Consider the following 21,027-nt stretch of genomic DNA (forward strand, 5'->3'; position numbering starts at 1 on the left):
TTTTTTTTTGGCTGATGCTGCATAAGCTTGCTTTCTTGCATCAAATGCCTCTACTAATGCTAATGCTAAAGGAGACTCTGGTTACTTAGACAGAAGAAACAGACAGAAAGATGGGCAAAGAAGGCAGGCCATGGCAAACACTGCAGTGACCTCCACCATCAAGACTACATAAATAAGATAGCTTCCAACGCATTCTCATAAATGGGAGTCTCTTTCCTGAGGCAGAGGGATTCATGTCCTCCATCCAAGACCAGCTATTCAATGCCAGGAACCACAGGAAATGTGCATTGTCCAGGACACTGGAGTGACAGATGATACGTGTTGACGATGTCACATGACCCCCCAAAACAATCCAGCACATCACTGCAGGATATAGGATGATCACCCAAATGGAGTACATTCCCAGACACGACCAGGTCGCCAGGATCATCAGAAACTAGCACAAAAATACCAGGTGATCGGGGAAAGTGCACCATATTACAAGTATGAATCACTGTACTAGAGACTCCTACTCAAGCTATGCTCAGACCCTGGCATAATAATTGACAACATGATCCTGCATAACAGACTGGACATAACCCTCTTTGACAAGAAGGAAATCACTACGTACATGATCAACATAGTGTTGTCCAATGCTAGCAACCTCCAGAAAATCTTAGATAGAAAAGATCAGGAATTACACAGACCTAAGACAGAAAGTAAAAGAAATGTGGCATATGGAACAAGTAGCGATCACTGTGTTAACAACTGACATGGTGTCATAGTAGCAATAGGCCTCCCAGAGAACACTTACATAGAACTCCAGAAAGTCATGATCCTGAACAACTGTAAGATAGTTGGAGAGTTCCTCAGCCAACAGTAGTAGTAATAATAAAAGTAACTGGATACAATTACCTGCTCTATGCACTTGGTACTAGTACCCATTATGGGTTGAAAAAAATGCCATAAAAAGGAGAAGGTTTTTAATAATAATAATATAATGCATTCATACAAATATGGGAGAATGACTGGATTTTTATTGTCTGTTCATGTATATAATTCCATTATTGCTACAAATTCATTTTCACGAATATGTATGCAAATATTATTAGAAAGTTGTCTGAACTTAAAAGCAAGAATTTTATTATTTGGTCATCCAATAAGTAATAGTTTTGTGTTTTGAATTGTCTTTTTTAAATGTATATCCATATACATTGAAATGCTTTTATATTATTGATTCTGTAAAGTATTGATCTTTTTTTTTTTGCTCCCAAACATTAACAGTCTACATGTGGGTTTTAACTAATGATGGGCATAATGGAATGACTAGTAGTTCTAACTATTACAGGGGGTCCCCGGTATCGGAGTCCCTGCAGTTACCAGGATTTGAAAATTAAAGAATTACAGCTTTTTCCCTCAAGAAAATTGACCAAGCACTTGATTTTTATTTTTTTTTTATTTTTTATGAGAACAGACTGGACATAACCCTCTTTGACAAGAAGGAAATGACTATGTACATGATCAACATAGTGTTGTCCAATGCTAGCAACCTCCAGAAAATCTTAGATAGAAAAGATCAGGAATTACACAGACCTAAGACAGAAAGTAAAAGAAATGTGGCATATGGAACAAGTAGCGATCACCGTGTTAACAACTGACATGGTGTCAGAGAACCTGTATAAAATCATAGCAGCAATAGGCCTCCCAGAGATTTTATAATCTAATAAAATAATTTTCCCATTTTTCAGTTCCTTCAATGATCCATTTTTCACTGTGTAAAAGTACATAATAACCATTACTATATAATATCAGTGTAGATACACCATATCTACTCATCCTTCACAACAAGCTGCCCATGTATTGTACTACCTCGAATAAGTAACTCATCACTTGCAATACCAGGGTACCTGCCTACCCACCAATGAAAAGCCAACTAGCTTTGAAATGGTGCCGTCTGGGTGGTGGAACCCACCGAGAATAGGCAACAAGTCTTCCCTATTAGTGAAGTGTTATTTATTTGAGGTAGTGCAATACATGGGAAACTCAATATGAGATACAGATGAATTGATGCTTTTCACACTACTATCAGTTTTTCTTTAAGAGTTGTCTATGGTGTATCTACACCGATATTATATAGAATCTTAAAATATTATACCTAGTTGCATTTAGTTTTATTTAAATAATAAACATTGCAAAAATTTGTCCCCGTTTTAAATGGAATATTCTGGAACCAATTATCCTTGGATAAGAAATCACCAAGAAAGAGAAGAATGATGATATCTATAATTTAGTTATTTCATTTGAATAGTATAATTTGGTTACATCATTCAAATGAAATAACGAACAATATGCTATGATCGAAGTAATTTGTTTTGTTCAGTCAGTTAACAAAGGGAATAAAGCAACTGAAGCTGCAAAGACACATTCAAGATGTGTATATGGTAAGGATATGCCCAAAGTACAAGGAAATGCTAACAGTTGTTCTAGGTAAGATGTGATTGCAGATTAGCCAGTGAAGCATGCCCAGGCTGGCTTCAATTCAGTGATTACCTGCTAATGGTGACACTCAAAGAACTTGCTGTAACTTGACCCTCACAAAAATGCATTAAAGCACAAATATAAACATCACAGCTGAGGTCTACTGCTAGTTACTCCATATTGCAAGAAAAATGCATTTTGATCAGTGGAAACAGTTATTTCATCAAGGAAATTGTGTTCTTATTGTGCTTAGATCATATTTGAGAAAACTGAGGAGCATTATCAAAAAAAGCATACCTGCTGTATTTTCTAGACCTTTCACTATTAGATTATCATCAGTTTAACTTTGATGAGGAGTACTTAAAAGTTTAGAGGCTTGCAAAAGTGCCCTGTTCACATTCTTTGATTCAAAGCCCCAAGGAAATTTTAAACATGGTAGTTTAAATGCTTGTAGCGAGGTGACAAAGTCAGTGCAAAATAACTTGATTCAATGTAGTTTTTATTTTGAATAAAAAGAGAAAAAAAAGGGGGACATTACTTATGAGATAACCAGGTCATATATCAGAGTAGCTAGGATAATCAGTTGATTAAATAAATAGGATGATCAAATTTGAGACAATTACATTCTGCTTTTTTGAATATTAATAAGGTTTGAAAATATCAAATTAATCTGATATTTTAATATCAGTGTGTTGAGAATTATGAGACTGATATCAAAATATTTCCTTTTTATCTTCTTAGATTACTAAAAAGGCAAAGAAAAGATACAAATCAATGATAAAAGTAGGGATCTATACTTACAAAAAATTTACAAAGCACACTCTTAAGAAGGTAGGCTATAATTAGTACATACTGAAAGTTTTCATTTTTATATTTTGTCATGTATTGTTATTCTTATTACAATATTTATAAATAAAGTAAATATAAGATTTTTAAGCATGAAATTCAAAATTCCTGGTATTTTTACTGCAAAAGTGAAACCTATATTAAGTTCACCACATATATCAGTACCATTGATATTAATAAGCAACATCACAAATATATTGTTAATTTCTAACAGCATTAATTCTGGTGCATTATAACCTATGTTTTTTGTGCCATAAAAAACGAAAATCAAATCTAACAGCACATCTTGTATTCTGGACAGCACTACCTGAATTGTTGCAAGATAAGCTGCTAGAAATACTGTTAGAAGTGCAATGGCATGTCACTGCACTTTAACAGTATTCTAGTTCAGAAAATGTTTCCCCAACTTTTTATGATGTTGCTCCCCCCCCCCCTATTAGTTTCCACAAAAAACTGTGGAAGGAAAAACATCATGAAGTAAGTCCAAAAGGCAACAGGAATTCATCAGTATGTCACCTATCCATAGTGAGCTGCATTGCTTTGGGTTCAGTAGTAGGGCAACTTTTCAAAAATCCAGTATCACTGTCAACAGTGCAAAAAGCATTTGGATTGGTACATTTCTCAAAGTTTGTGGACCCTAGACCAGTAGTAGATGTTATGAAGTGCTTCATGTCGCATCATGACTGTTGTCGAGGTGTGAATGCTTTTTAGGGAACTGCTAAGTGGAATTTTCTTTATTACTTAAAGGTTGTTTTTTGTAATTTTTGACACATTAGTAGTGTTGTTATTTTTTGTGTCTCTGATTAAGTTGATGAATTTTTTTTATTACTTGGCTTTTGAAGTTGCTTAAAAACCTAAATCAACCTTATTTCATTGTATTGATATAAGAATGTTCAAATTCTGCCACCATTGTTACAGTATGGGTGCTACTTAGAGGCCTTTCACGAAGTTTTGTAGCAGTGTAATCAGAAGTGTTTGGTTAGGCCTATAAACTGTAAATTTATAGCAATGCAAAAATTTTTATAGCGTAACATTATTATACAATATGTAATGTAATGTAATCTGAAATGCATAGTTTGTACTGCTGTCAAATAAGTAAAATTAGTGTAGTTATTCTTTTTGATCTCTTGCTGGTCTGAGGCATGATTTTAGTCTAACTCTAATTTAAAAAAAAAACTCACAAAACCAAGAGATCAAAAAGAATAACTACACTAATTTTACTTATTTGACAGCACATCTTGGTTCAAAATAGGTTCAAAATAGTGGGAATAACTTCTGCGAGCACTTCTACAAATCAGGATTGTGTGGTTCTTTGCAAAGCTACCTTTAGCATGACATGGTACAGCCTTTGTGCATTTGTTGCAAAGGGCATGAAGAGATTAAGTGCAAATTCAGCATTCTCATGGGATTATATGGCAGCCTGAAGAATAGGGTTGATGCCATTGAAAGATTAAAAGAGAGGGACCCACAAGCACTCAACTGCCCATCCCAACACTTGAGTCCATGCCCCAGAATCACACAACACAACATCCTCTGCAGCTGAGATCCTTGGTCCCACAGGAAGTAGCTGTAGTTGGTAATTTGATTGTCAAGAAAAAAGGAAATATAAAATGGATAGGTGGGATAGGACCAGGATATGTCTGCCAGGGGCTGAAGTTGGTGATGTTATAGAGCAGGTATCTTTTAAGGCCATAAAAGGTGATATTGTTGGTACAAATGATATTAACAGTAGAAGATCTACTGATTTAATTAAAAAGTATTGAAGAACATTAAGAAAAAGTCACAAGTTAAGGTTGAAATTAAAAGAATATAAAATTCTGCCCAGACAAAATAGGAGGGCATACATGATTAGAGCCTTATCAATCAATTTGCCTCTAGAAAGACTGCAAGTCTTGGGGGATAGAATTTTTTTAGCATGGTCTGTGCTCATTAACAGGACGCTATCCCTGATCGCTACTGAGTAGGCTCTGTATGTACATACCAGTACTTGTTGAGGTAGTGTTGCGTAAAGAGTTTTGTTTAGCCATTTGTCACTGATGATCATTTTGAAGCAAGTGTCACGTCAGATGTACACATTGAACAGCGATATGCAATTCATTATTGTGTCAGATGGGGGTTAAATGCATTGGAAACAGATGAATGAAGCATATGGTAATGAGCGTCTTGGTAGGACGGCCATATTCCAGTGTGACTGAACTTTCTGGTGTGAAGTGGCTTCTCTGTCAAGACAATGCCAGGCCCCACATGGCTAATATTGTGCAGGCATTGATCACTACCATAGGTGTCCACTTTATGCCACATTCCCCTTATTCACTGGACTTAGCCCCATGTGATTTCTTCCTGTTTCCGTGTCTAAATTGCCGACCGGGCTAGCCGAGTGGGTAAAGTACCTGCCCGGCAACCCAAAGGTCGCGGGTTCGATTCCCGCCTCGGGCTTGGATCACTGTACTGCAAAAACCTTGGGAGGTGCAATATGGCCACAGAAGCCGATGCGCCAACAACTACCAAATCAAAAAAAAAAAAAAAAAAAACTGTGTCTAAAGAAAGCCTTTGAAAGGCAAGCATTTTGTGTCTGACAGAACAATGTTCACAGTGCCACAACGGAAGCACTTTGAAGTCTTTCAAAAAATGGCTTGCAAGAAGTAGTACAATGGTGGTGAAAGTGTGTAAAATTCAAGGAGAGTATTTCGAGAAGGAGAAATCCAAAGAAGATTCAGATGATGACAATTAACATAAGATCTTGCACCAGTCCTTGAATTAGATGATCACCCATTGTAAATTGACAGTAGCTGCAGGCAGATGTAAAAGTGATTCTTGCACAGTATTTATTGAAAAATACATTATGGCCATCAAAACTTGATGGGAGGGCCATTATGAAACAAGTAAATTCATGGGCTGTTTAAGGGTTACTAAGAGTCAAAACAGCTACATATATACTTGCATATACATTAATGCTAGGAGTATGGTAAATAAATTTGAATTTTGGAAGGAAGTACTAGTCAAATCATCAGATGCAGACATTGCGGGGTTATCAGAGACATGGTTTACTCAGATATAAAGGATTCAGAATTTGAATATGAGGAGTACAAAGTGTACCGAAAGAACAAGGGAGGAGGGGGGGTGTTTCTCTAAGTTAAAAGTACACTAAATAAAAGGCAGTGCATCCAGTTGGCATGGGTGGCCAGTGCAATGTTAAGTCAGTTTGGTGTGATATAAGCACTGAGAAAACAAATGAGAGCAGGAGTATGTTATAGACTTAATGATTGTGACAAGTATAACAAACAATTGTACAGGCACATAGAGTTGGATAGTAAATGAGAATGCCTTATAATGGGAACTCTAAAATAACTTTCCAGGTATTTACTGGACCCTATGGGTTTGATCATTTACACAGTAGCATGACTTTTGTGGATTTTTGGATGATGGTTTTCTACGTTAGCATTTTAGAGAACCAACAACAGGAAGCAGTACTCTTGAAATGATTATCAGCAGTGACCCTTCATGCATTAAGAATCTGCAGGTAAAAGACACACTTGGTGGCAGCGATCACAGTGTATTGATGTAGGTTTACTTAAAAATGTAACCACTTCCAAGGGCTTTTGTCTTCATAAAAGTGATTACATTGGTCTCAGACAGGTTTTAAATTTTATGCAGTGGGATCAACTGATGGAGTTATAAACAAATTCTAAATAGAAAGCTTTCAGAGATGCAGCTGTAGAAGCTACTAGTCTTTTTATACTGACTGAGAGATACTGTTTAAGGCTTAGACCTAAATGGATGTCAGATGAACTGATAAGACTTGTGGCAGAGAAGAAATATGCATGGGGTGCATATAAATTTTCAAGTGATACTGATGCCTGCAGTAGATATAAACTAGTATGCAATAAAGTCATGAAGAAGGTTAGGCAAGCTAAGGCAGATCATACAAGAATGCAAAGAAAAGTGATAATGACTTCTTTATTTAGCTGAACACTAGAAGGAAAGGGATGAATCACATTGGTCCTCTAGATAGAATGGTTTACCTGTTGATGATCCTGTCAGGTTGCCAAAAAACCGAGTAGATGTTTTGCATCTTCATTTGATGAGGAATTTTTTAGGGATGGGGATGCTGGAAGTGTTAAAATTCTAACAGGGAGCCAAGTGACTTTCTGATAACTGTGAGGAAAGTCAAGGAGAAACTGTTAAAGCTAAACATAAAAATAGGCTCCATGGGAGGATGGGATCTATTCATTTATATTATGGGCGGAAACTAAGGAAGTAAGCAAATCTTTAGCCACGATTACAGGATCATCCTTGGACTCGGTGGGGGGGGGGGTCCCTGTGGTTTGGAAATGTGGGATTGTATTCCCATTTCATAACAGGGATCAAAGGATGACATGAGTAATTAGTCCTGTTAGCTTGACTTCTGTTCCAGGGAAAATCATGGAGTTGCTAGTTAAAGAAGTAATGCAAGACCAACTAGACAGGATTGCAGTTATACTGCAGTCACAACATGTGGATTTGATATGGGGTGATCTTGTCTTACCAGTCTAATTGGATACTGTGACACGGTTACAACAGAACTGAATGCAAAAAATAATTTTGGCATTGTATACTTAGATTTCAGAAAAGCTTTTGATACTGTTGCACATAAGACTGCTATACAAACTGGAGCAGTGTGGCATTAAGAGCAAGTTACTGCTATGAATAAAGGGATGGTTGAGTGGGAGAAGACAGAGTGGTTATTTATGGGCACTGCTCTTCTTGGTCTAATGTTATTAGCAGAGCACTCTGTGTTCAGTGCTGGGCCCATTATTGTTTTCTATATTTATTAATGATATTGATGAAAGCATATTAGGCTTAATGTCTCAGTTTGCAGATGATCCGATGGTTGGCAGGGTGGTTAAGCACAGTAATCAGGTTATGCTACCAACAAGATCCAGTCAAATTAGGTAGATGGCTGAAAAGTGGCAATTGAAATATATAATATCACAAATGGATGGTACTTTATATGGGGAGTGGTAATCCCAGATTAATGTACCTTCTGTATTATACAACACTCAGAAGTGGAAATTGTGCAGTCAGATATGAAATTCTTTGAGTAGTGTAGGTAGGCTGCCAGAACATGGGATTTTTGTCAATGGTATATAGGAATTTTCTAATGGGGGGATAAGGAGGTGATTATCTCATTGTATAAGGCCAACGGTCAGGCCTCAAAATGGGTACTGCATGCAGGTCTGGAGGCTTCTTTAGGAAGGACATGGATCTGATGGAATGGGTGCAGAGATGAGCAACAAGATTAGTGAGAGGAACAAAAGGGTACTATTCCCAGGAAAGGCTTTAGTTCTGCAAACTTTAGTCTGGGAACTAGGCACCTTCAAGGGTAAATGATTGAGGTGTTTTTGGCTTTGAATGGATTGAGTAAGCTCAATATTGATGGAATACTTCCTTCTACTCTGACTACACACATGGGGAAGCATAAATTTAAACTGTGGAAGGATGGTTGCAGGTTAAATGTGTGGAAATTTTCCTTCAGCCAGTGGTTGGTTGATTGATTGAACAAACTTCCATCTGGTGTTATAGATGTGGATACTTTGAATAAGTTCAGGGAAGAACTAGATAAACTGCTAGCATGGATGGTCAAGTGATATGGCTTTTTTTTTTTTCTCTTTTTAATACCAATGATCTTGATCATGAAGTTTGGTGGAGAGAGAGTTTGGTGCTGTTGCCACTTGTTTAGACTTGGTGCACAGTAAACGCCATGGACTTGTTTGTACTGGAGTGTGTATCTCATGATATAAAATCTAAAACAACCATATCTGACCTTCTAGCCCTTAAACACATCCATACTACTGGAATATTATAGGCTTCATCTGCATTCCGTAAACATATACGGAATGCAGATGAAGTTCTACCTTTTTTATTTCCTTTTTCATTCTGTTTTCTCTGTTATTAATTTCTTCTGGGAGGTTTCTTGTAGCTTACCAAAATCTCAATTGTTTCACACTACTAGAGTTAGTATTAAGCTTCAACAATGTCCATTTAAAAAAAGGGGGGGGGGGAAGTTACCTTCAATTACTTTCTCTTTTATCAGGGCTTCTTACTGAGTTTCAGCTAACTCATTTTGTAAGTGAGTACTAAATTTATTGTTGATAAGGTGGCAGCATGCTCCTGTGCACTGAATTGTTGCAGTAGGATTGATGTGAACCCACCAAAAGTGAATTTATGAAATTTGCTTTATAGAGGTGTACAAAACTTGAATTTGCTCTGTTTCACTAATCAAGTTAAGGATTTGTATGATTTTTTTCCATACTTGTTTCTGATGGTGGAATTGGCTCTTTTTAATTGCCACATAATTAACACCTTGCATACACTAGACTACACTACACTCTAAAAAGTATTTGTACACATGGCACCTCCGTAGCCAGGTGGGAAGGAGCAGCGGTGCATAGCACACACTTCTTGATTAGACCGGGGTTCAAGCCCGTCACCACCAAATACGGAGGATGTGGAAAGGTCAGGGAATTACCACCGCATATCCTGGAGCAATATGGCCTTAATTGCTAATGCTCCTAAATAACAAACAAACAAACAATTTGTACACATAGTTTTACAACAATATCACTGCCACATTGTAGAACAGATCATCTTTTAAGGGCACAAAAGGTGATATTGTTGTACACACTGGAAATAATAATATTAAGAATAGGAGACTTGAGGACTTACTTAACAAGTGCAGGGCACTGTTGGTAAAAAGTTGCGATTTAGGAATGAATTTGAAAGTGTCTGCAATTCTGCCCAGACGCAAATGCAGGGAGTACATGTTGAGAGCCTTGTCAATCGTTTCAGCCCTAGAGAGAATGTGCACAGCTCATGGGGTAATATTTTTGTAAAAACAGGAGAGACTTTTTTTTTACAGGGATGAAATACACTTAAATAGAAGGGGTGCAAGAATATTTGCTGATGCTATTGACGCAGTGATAGGTGGGTCAGAAAACTGTTAGCTTGGGGAGAGCTGCAGGCAGAGGTGAAAATGATTCATTGGAAAATGCAGCAGCCTGGAAAGCAAGGTGTCGGGGATTTCAAGTCCTGCTGTAGATCATCATGGAATCAGTGAATATATGTGCTGTTTAAGGGCAACAAGGTTAGTGAAGGGAACAAACTGAGGCTTAAGTTTTGCAACAGGATCTGAAAACGTTGAGCAGATGGCAAATGAAGTTTAACATTGACATGTGTAAAGTACTACATATGGGAAACAGCAACCCCAGAGCAACGTATCAACTCTGTGGTACTACACTGACAGTGGTAGAGAATGAAAAGGACCTGGGGGTAATTGTTCAGGCAGATATGAAGTTCTCTGAGCAGTGCAGACGGGCTGCAAGAGTAGTTCATGGTGTCTTGTCAATGATATACAGGAATTTTTCTAGCAGGGATAAGGAGGTGATTATTCCCTTGCCTAAGGCAATGGTCAGTCCATGCCTTGAGTAATGTCTGGAGGCCTCATTTTAGGAAAGATGTAGAGCTGCTGGAAAGAGTATACAGAGAAGGGCAACAAGATTGGTGAGCGGAACAAAGGGTTGGTGTTACCATGAAAATCTTAAGTTCTGCAAATTGCAGCTTCTGGAGACTAGACACTTATGAAGTGATCTAATTGAGGTGTTAAGGCTTTGAATGTTTTGAGCAAGCTCAGTGCTAATGAGATTCTTCTCCTTGCTCTGATTACTCAACTGAGGGGACATAAATTTAAATTGAGGAAAGTCAATTGTAGAATAGATGTGCGGAAATTTGCCTTTGTCCAGCGAGTGGTTGATAGTTGGAACAAACTTCCATCTGTTGTAGTGAAGGTCAGCAACTTAAATGAATTCAAGGTAGAAAAACATTTGGAGTGAATGGATGGTTGAAATGGGAAATTTTTTTTTTTTTTTTGGCTGATGCTATTATAAGCTTCTTTTTTGCATCATATGCTAATGCTATAACAAAAATTTCTATTTTCATACTAAACACTGATCCCTGAGGGATTCCATTTTCTATACAATGAATGTATCTTTATAACTGCCATTGTCTCCTGCCTTTTAGCCTTTCCCCAATCCATTGAAGAACCTTACCAGTAACTTCAATTGTCCCAGTTTATATATAATAGCCTTTCATGATTACAATAATATTTAAAGTTTTTGATACAGTTCCATACATATGGAACTGTATTAAAAACTTTACTGAAGTCAAGGTAAATGTCAAAATTATTTCTTGTATCTGGCTGTTTTATTTCTTCATCATAGTAATTAACTAAATTTGTCAGACGAGATGTTCCTTTCATGAACTCATACTGTGATGCATTAACAGTACCATTCCTATCACGATGGTACTGTATCATTCCCATAGTGACTCCACAGTTAAATTCATTTGTGTATAGTTGCCACCATCTCTTTTGTGTCTTTGTGTGAAAGGCCAATGTAGCAGAGGGGTTAAGTGTGAGAGTGCAGCAGCACATGCATTTGAGTGGACCATGGTTCAAGCCTGCATGATGCAAAATAATCTTAATTGTATTCATTATCAAAATGATTAATTCTAAACTCTGACCTAGTGATTGTGCTGGAGTATAAAATAGAATTTTTTTTTTTTTTTTTTGTGGACTGGGGGAAGAACATTAGTGCTTCTTTAGTTCAAGTGAACTGTCCTTCAGTCTAGTGAGGACCTCATTAACATTCCCAATGGGCTGATACATCATTTACATGCAGGTTTTTCTTTTTTTTTTTTTAATATAACAGGACGCATACCATCATCTCCCCCAAGCATAATTTTCTCTTAGCCTAAGTAACTTTTCTGATAAACTTATCTCCAAGATCATTGTATCACTAATTCATAGCATTCTGGTTCCTTGTCACAGTCTCCCCATCCATGTGAATGCTCTTTGAATTGTAAATACATTTTGGCCTGATTAAGTGGTTGCCCCAATTATCCGAAGTTTCACGTAAATAGTTAAAAATACAATGTACCCCTCTTGTTTTACAATTGGTTCACTGTACAATCAAATCGCGTTACGACGAACTCAACATAGTAAAGTACTGTTCACTATACAATATGCAGTAAGTGCCTGTCATTGTGATCAAGTTTGTGAATTGAATTTTAATTCTATTAAACAGTGATTCTAATTAGTGAAAATAGGAGGAATATTATCCACAGGCTATAAAAGCAAAGATATATTAAGCACAAATTTACGCTTTATTACCTTACCAATTAAAAAAATTAAATGATACGTGAAAATCGGAAGAATATACGTGATAATTGGAATAATTAATATGTACTGTAATATGTACATACGAACTAGTTGACATTTCTGTTCACTGACGTTTGTGGGTAGGGGTTAAAATTTAAAACAGTAAAAAGATAAGCAATCAATAACAAAGAACATGGCACACACAAATTGCAAGTAACACAATATGCGCAAGTGAGAACCGAGTAACAAGTTACAAAGCTTTAAAAATACAAATGAAGAGAAGATCTGAAAATTAATTTTTTTATATGATTGAAGATTTCGTGGAAGTGTAAACACATTTCACCATAATAACCCACAAAATTCCAGCTGTCAGTATTATCGCAAATTTAGTAAGATTGAGTTTACTGTCCTTTTTTTATGATAGATTTCACTAACAGAAAAGCCCAATAAACAGGTGACTGCTTATAGTTTTATGGTCGCGACCTCCAGAATTTCGACCGAACCACATGGTACCGTCGGAGACAATTGTAGGGCAATCTCCAGTGCTGCGGTCTCCTGCCCCGATTAAACTCCATGTTGTCCCAATTAAGCAAAGTAAACCCTGGCTATTTTCTCGATTGGTTTCTGTTTTTTAAGATTTTCCCCAAATAAACGGCTGCCCCGATTAACTGGTGGCCCAAATAATCGGAATCTACTGTATTTCAAAGTACAGTTAGTCCTCATATAGCACGATAGTTGTGTTCCTAGAAACTCCTCATGCAATGCAAAATCGTGCAATATAAATAACAGGCCCTATGGGAAAATTAGGGTTAGGTGCCGATCACCCAAGATTGAACACACATTTGTAACCAAAACATTACCAAACACAATAAATAATTGTAATAAAAATAGTTACGTATTTTATTATGACTATTACATAATAAAATATTGATAATACTTTTGCTTCTATCATAAGCAAACTTGTTCTTTGTTTGAACTTCTATCCAAACAGATGACAGCCGTTCCACCTCTTATAATTTTTTGTCTTGATCTAATCAATTTTGTTACATTTTAAGTTGTTCCTGCTATGAAAGTTGTTTTTATTTTCTCTGCATTCTTTCTAATTCTTGGCATTGCCTCATTTAGGCCTGTAGCACGTGCAATATCACATGGCCTTTCATTTCGCTCAGTGTTTCACAATTTCATATTTTTTCTCTCTATCGACAGAGGTGGACTGACTATAAGCCTTACCAGGGAAACCCCGGTGGGCCGGAGACCAGAAAATGATGGAGGCCGGTGTGATTTTGGCCATAAATGCTAGTATGAAGCTGCTACAAATTTTCCCAGGTAAGAATTTTTGACCCAGTCTGCCTCTGTCTATCGATATTGCTTTTTTTTTTTTCTCTCTGAATCTGTAGTATCTTCACCAGGACGCTTCCTTTTTACCTTTTTAAGTATTTTACTCATTTTTAGGGAATAAAGCACAATTACAAAATGAGGAGCACACTTGATACACATAAACAAAGCTGTGCACGTGTAGCAACTGAATAAACAACGCCGCAAAGGCAGAGCCACATCATTAATACCTCACTAGCTCACATTTTACTAAAGCACATTTCTGGGGGTTACTACCATCAAACAATAAAAACAATTTCCAGTTGCGTTTCTGTTAGTGGGATCTGTTATAAACGGGTTGAAAACTCGATCTAATTGTATTTACGAAAATACCAATAGCTGGAATTGTGTAGGTTTTTATGTTATGGTGAAATGTGTTTCCCCTTCACTGATATAAAAAACATAAATACATTTTCAGAATCTTCTCTTCATTCTTGTCGTGTTGTGTTCAGTTGGGATGTTCCGTGTTCGACTGCCATTTCTTGTAAACACAAAGGTGAATCGTAAATAAGCGAATTCAGTTCGTGTTATATACGATATCGTTCCCCTATTTATAAATCGTGTATGATCGAATTCATGTAGCGTAAACACGTGTTATACGAGGACTGACTATACTCATACGTATTCAACTCATTTGCCAATTCTGGGCTTGCTGTGCTTATTCTGGTGTGATCAAATAAGGGGGCTTGTCTGATTCACTCTCCTTTTCTTGATTTGTATTCATCTGCAAGTAGAACTTCTTAGTTCTTTTTGGTCATATTCAGCTTTTGGCTGTTCTTAATTCATCAGTAGTTTTGCTAGATATATGCTTATGACCACCTACCTAATATGATGTTGGTCCTCCACGTGCAGCCAAAACAGCTCGTACCCAGCGAGGTGTGGATGCGACAAGATTTCTAAATGTCTTGTGGTATCTGGTACCAACCCGTAACCAGCAAATCCTTTAACTCCTGTAAGGTGCATGGTTGAGATGCCGCAGATCGGAGTTGCTGTTCCAACACAAACCACAGATGCTCGATGGGATTGATGTATGGGGAATTTGGAGGCCAGGGCAATACCTGGAAGTCTTCCCCATGTTCCACGAACCAGTCTTGAACAATCCGGGCAGTGTGGCATGGCGCATTATCCTACTGAAAGACTGTACCACCAGAGGGGAAAAACCGTTGCTATGAAAGGGTGTACCTGGTCAGCAATGATGTTTAGGTAGTTGGTAGGCCCGAGACTGCCCCACATGGATGACTGACCCAGAGTATCCCAGCAGAACATTGGCCAAAGCATGACACCGCAGCCACCAGTTTGTTTTCATTCGAAGGTGCATCCAGGGGCCATCACTTCCTCAGGTAAATTACGCACGTGCCCGGCCATCCACATGGTGTAACAGGAAACATGATTCGTCGGACCAGAAGACCTTCTTCCAATCTCTCAAGGTCCAGTTTTGATGCTCGCATACCCATTGTGTAGGTGCTGTTGCCAGTGAACCGTGATTAGCATGGGCACTTGGAGTGGCCTGCAGCTATGCAGCCCCATTTTCAGCAGGATTCGATGTACTGTGTGTTATGACACATTACTCCCATCACCAGCATTCCTATTACTGGCTAGTTGCACCACAGTCGCCCTTCTGTTGCCACGTGCCATCTGGGAGAGTCTTCGCTCACCTTGAGCATTCGATGAGCCATAGTTGTCCAACGCCTCGCTGGCAGTTCGTGGGTTTTCCCTCCTTGTTCCACTTTCGGTAGGTAATAACCACGGCTGACCACGAGCACCCTGCCAGCCGTGCCATTTCGGATATGCTCTGACCTACTTGTCTGGCCATTACACTTTGGCCTTTGACAATAATGAAATTATAGTAATCTTATAATACCGTGATAAATCAGACTAAAAATGAATAGCAATGAACTTCAATACCTTATTGATAAATTCATAGCCAGGAGCTACCCTCCTCAACTCATACAACATACAATATCCACCATTAAAAACAGTATTAATAACCCCACCAGACACAGTAACAAGACAAACACTCGCATAGTTCTTCCTTATCATAGTGAACTTGCAGCACAGTTCCGGCATATATTCAAAGATACCGATATCTCCCTCACTTTCTCTACTTACAATAAACTAGGTTCTCTATTTAATTCTTATAAAGATACACACAAATATTCCACCAACGATCTTAATAATATTATATATCTCATAAAATGCCAACCAAACTGCGACACCTGTTACATCGGCAGCACTACCACCAAATTCGGTTCCTCCACAACTTCCAATATCCGCACATACTACCACTTCAACAGTTTCAGGACAAGTCAATCCAGCACTGAGTTAACAATCCACGCTCAAACCCACAACTCCCCCCCTTGTCGACACTGCCACCATTATTAAACTTAGATCGAGCTACAGAATTCTTCAGTATGAAGCCCTCACCATTGAATGGTACCGACACCATTTTGATCTCAATATTATTAACGCTAAACTTCCCTTCAACCTCTCACTGGCTTGGAACCTCTTGCGGCTAAAGTTCCCACGTGTCAAAAAGAGCATCACGAGAGTATAGATAAACTTTAAATACAACATGCGCTCACTTCTCTTCCATTTGCCAACTGATGACATTCTATTCAACGAAAGTCCCTCGTAACGACTATTGGCATCACCGGTCTGTTTTTTCACTTATGTCCTTTAACCTCTTTATGACAACCAAGGATTGGAGATCTGCACTTCTACTTCCTTGTGCTCATTTTAAAATCTGTTTAAAATATTTTCACCCTATTCTCCACCTTAGTTCTTTTTAATGCACCTTCCAACCTAAATTTAACCACCATCTACCAATAAATTTATTGCAGATTTATACAAGGTTGAGTACTGGTTTTTAAGTACTTTGGCCTTTGTTAAACTCACTTAAGTTCTCTGCCTTTCCCATCTGAAGAATAAGAGTAACACTTATTAACGGAGCTCAGTATCAGGTGTTTTTTATACAGTGTCCTGACCCGTGCATTTGCTGTAGGTCACCTGCAGTTGCTTCGATTTGCATAATGACTCGCTGGTCATAATGTTTTGGCTTATTGGTGTAAATTGAATAAGACAAATAATTGCTAACTTTACAAGTTTTGTAAGTTCACTTGCATATAATAGGGTGTGGAAGTAGACAGATGAATGCAGTTTAGTAACAAATTGGATAATGCATTGTACAGACGAATGAGTTCAGTTCACATATGCTATATGTTCATATGTGGGATCATTCCAGTTGTAAATGTTGATTTTTTTTTTTTTTTTTTTGACAAAAAAATATATTGAAGTGACAAATTGAAGATATGGATACAAATGAGAAGGCTTATCACCAGAAAAAATTTATGGATTAAATAAATTAATCACCAAATGTTAAAATGTAACCTTTTTTTTTTTTAATTAGCAGATAAAAAATAAATTATCGAACAATTCAAGCAAAAATGCTAGACTGTTTGGAATTTTGCTTGCAGTCTAAATAACTAATTTCTCTGGCAGAATTACAGGAACTCTTGATGTGCTTGTTACTTTATAATCCTAATACAGCAGACACTATTTACCGTGATCGGATTAACTGGGACACTGACTCCAAATTAAAAAAAAAAAAAAAAAAAAAAAAATCAACCAGAAATCATTAAATTCGAGTAATAACTGGAATAGGTATAAACAGATGTTTTGCAAGTCATAAATAAGCGATAAGAAGCGACATTATAAGTAGTCATTGGGAGATTGGTGTGCCTATTATCTTGCAACTCCCGCTGTCTTCACACCTGCTGCTCAAAGAAAAAAAAGAGACCAAATGTTTAGTTGGGAGATTGGTGTGCCTATTATCTTGCAACTCCCGCTGTCTTCACACCTGCCGCTCAAAGAAAAAAAAAAAGAGACCAAATGTTTAGTTTGTTTTAGTGCATCGCATCGATTGTTGTGTTCTGTCGCACTGCAAAAAGACAAATTTTGTTTCGTTATTTATATCAGGAATGTCGGATTTTTTTTTTATAGTAACATTTTTTTTTTTTTTAGAAATTGCAAAAATGATGAGCAAACGCAAGAGTTGTGCTTTCAAAAACTTGAAATTATTCAAAAGTTTGAAAATGGTGCATCTGTTAAATCTATAATGAACCATTATAATGTTGGTGACCAAACCATATGCAAAATTCTAAAAAATAGAGGGAAGCTATTAGATTTAAAATCAACATCGTAAAAAAATAAAGGGAAGCATCGTATTTGACATGTGGGTAGTGAGTGGCAAGTTTTTTTTTTTGTTTTTTTTTTTATCTGTTGCCATACTTTTTACGTAGATTGCTGAACATTTTTCCATACAGTAAGTCCCCAACTTACGTAGCTCTGAACTTACATTACATTATTTATATTTTTTTTATATGACTGAAGATTTCAGTGAAAGGGATGCACATTTCACCATAATAACGTAAAAACCTACAGAATTCCAGCTATCGGTATTACAATAGGATCGAGTTTACTACCCGTTTATAATGAATTGTACTAACAGAAAAGCCCAATAACCTGGAAAGTGCAATTTTTTTTTTTATTGTTTTATGGCAGTGACTTCTAGAAATGAGCTTTAGTAAAATGTGAGCTCGTGTGGGGTGGTAATAGTGAATTTTTGCCTTAACCCTGTGAAGTTCTTTTCAGAAAATTTAATGTTGACTGTTATCGTGGTGTAGACTAAGAGAATAAGTGACAGCAGAACTAGTAAATCTATCAAGAAAAGGAAAGTGATCGAGTTGGATCAGAAAATTAAAATAATAAAGATGTATGAAAATGGCCAAACATTAACAAGTATTGCACGGAATTCAGATTTGTCAGTGGTGAACATAATAAATGAGAAAGACAGAATACAAGAAGCGGTGAAGCGATCAGCACCAATGAAGTCAACTATAATAAGGCTACGAAATACATATCAGTTTTTACAGTACAGTAACATGCACATTTTCTTTTCTTATGTGCCACTCTGGCTACTTCACTGCCATCCCCAGTTAAAGGTTTTAATTGAACTAATTAAAAATAGCTATTTTTCTTCATTCTTCTGAGGATATTATGTGGTTTTTGTAATTTTGGCATATCGGAAATACACTAGCAATATTTTAATAGTCATTGACTTATGTAAGAAATCCTGGAACATATCCCTTATGTGTGTCGGAGACACTGTATTTTTGGATTAACTGGGAATTTTTTTTTTACTATCTATCCCGGAAAATTGAGTCTACTGTATAATGGAACTTTGTTATTATTGAATTCATTAAAATTTGGAGGGAGGGAGGGAGACAGACAGACAGACAGACAGACTTTTCCTTTTCTCTCTGTTTTCATAAGGTTGAAATTCTGTTGCACTGGTATCAATGAAGAATGGATTTAGGATGCAGTTTTCTTTATTGCATTTAATTTGTTAATATAGAACTGAATTTTTATAGCTTATCTTGAATTTTCCATTGATCTATTTGTAAAGTTAACATTTTTTCCCTCTCCAAGGCTGTACACGTAAAGGGTATAGCACAAGATTTTCTTTACACTCAATATGAAGAAAAAATAATGGAATCTCTAGATGCTGCTCTTACTTTGGTTGAAAATTTAATAGACAGTTTACTTCCTCCTGAAAACTCAGAATGTAAGTTGGATTTTTTTTTCAGTCTGAAAAGTTAAAATTAATATATATATATATATATATATATATATATATATATATATATATATATATATTATAATGCAATTAAAGTAATAGTTAGAATTACTCCTGTATAGCCTACATTATAAAAATGTAGTTGTGAGCATTACTTGTCTTTCTGAGATTTTATTCTTAGACTACATTGAAATGACTTTTAAATAATGATTAAATTTTTCAGCATAGAGGGGGTACTCTACCCCCTTTACATAGGGAGTAGAGTATCTTTACCGAAGAAAAAGTTCCTTCTGGATCTTGTTTGCCCTCCACAAATGCTTCAAAAAATAATAGCATCTGCCAGCTGATGAAAAGCCAGTTAGCTTCATAACAGCTCTCCTTGCAGTGTCTCAGATTTTTAAATGTGTAGTGGATTTGTCTATTAGGTGATGCTACACGATTTAAAAAGATATTGGCAACTTAGGCTAAACCATAGATAATAGTTTTTGCCTCTAAGTTTACATATGACCAAGCTTAACTGATCTTTGGAAGGAATATAGCTCCCTGTGATTGCCCCAGTGCAGTAATATGATTAAACTCTGATTTGTAATAGCTTGGAGATGGTGTTAAAATATATGCAGGAATTATCAGTTAAAATATTTTGATCATAAAGAGATAAGCCAACTATGCAAAAATGCAAGGCTAACATCTTACTTAGTCGACAAACATCTGAATGAGTGACATTGCCATTATTACAGACAAAAGTCATGATTGGTCATTTGGAGAGTTATCTTGACACATTGATTCTTTTTTTAATGATAGTGTTCCACTTCATATAATATTAATTCTGATCTCTTTTATTGGATATTGTATCTGTGCTAGTTTGCATGTTATGTGGGCTGAAAAACCTGGAATAACTCATGATTAAACTCTATTCCCTCTGCCAGAGATTGGCTAACTGCAGCTGAAGAAATCTTTTATGCATTCCTCCAGTCTTCAAAAGGATTTGAGCTCAGACCTCTCCAAACAGGTGACAAATGCTGAACCCACGGTCTTTCTCACAAAGATACAGACAAAAATGGCAGTGATACTATTTACTCATTTTTTTGATAGCTAAGATTGATTAACATGTAATAAAATTTGGTAAGAGTAAAAAAAAATAAATTTGAATATTAATGTACACTTTTTAGATAACATGAATAAAGGATTTGTAGTTAGTAAGGTGTCTCCTGATTAGTTATGTGATTTTAGTTCTTTTGATTTTAGTTAATTAATCTATTACTCCACTTGATGCCTAAAAATAACCATCTATTACCTGATTTATGCAATTAATACTTTGTGCAACCCTCCTTTATGAAGTTATGCAATCAGATTTTGGTCTCTATATTTATAGGGAATAGATGGTTTAAAAACAGGGCAAGTACAAGTTTTAATTAATCAGAAATGGATAGGAACAAGTTACAAAGTTTAAATTTCATTTATATGTTATTATTTTTGGTAACTTTTCACTTAAATGATTTTTTTTAACAACTAAGTAACGTAA

The 21,027-nt window shown here is 36.5% G+C and overlaps 1 protein-coding gene across 1 annotated transcript in view; it reads left to right on the forward strand.

Moving 5' to 3' along the window:
• Positions 1-21,027, forward strand: part of LOC150083286 (uncharacterized) — a 159,738-nt gene that overhangs the window by 88,892 nt on the left and 49,819 nt on the right. Inside the window, exons 4-5 of the mRNA XM_090378463.1 lie at positions 3,199-3,288; positions 19,358-19,493. Of these exons, the coding sequence (XP_090234589.1) occupies positions 3,199-3,288; positions 19,358-19,493 (226 nt within the window). The remainder of the gene's footprint in view (positions 1-3,198; positions 3,289-19,357; positions 19,494-21,027) is intronic.

The sequence above is a fragment of the Mastigoproctus giganteus genome, chromosome 7 (genome assembly GCF_048544385.1).
Source record: "Mastigoproctus giganteus isolate SK-2022 chromosome 7, ASM4854438v1, whole genome shotgun sequence".
NCBI lineage: Eukaryota > Metazoa > Arthropoda > Arachnida > Uropygi > Thelyphonidae > Mastigoproctus > Mastigoproctus giganteus.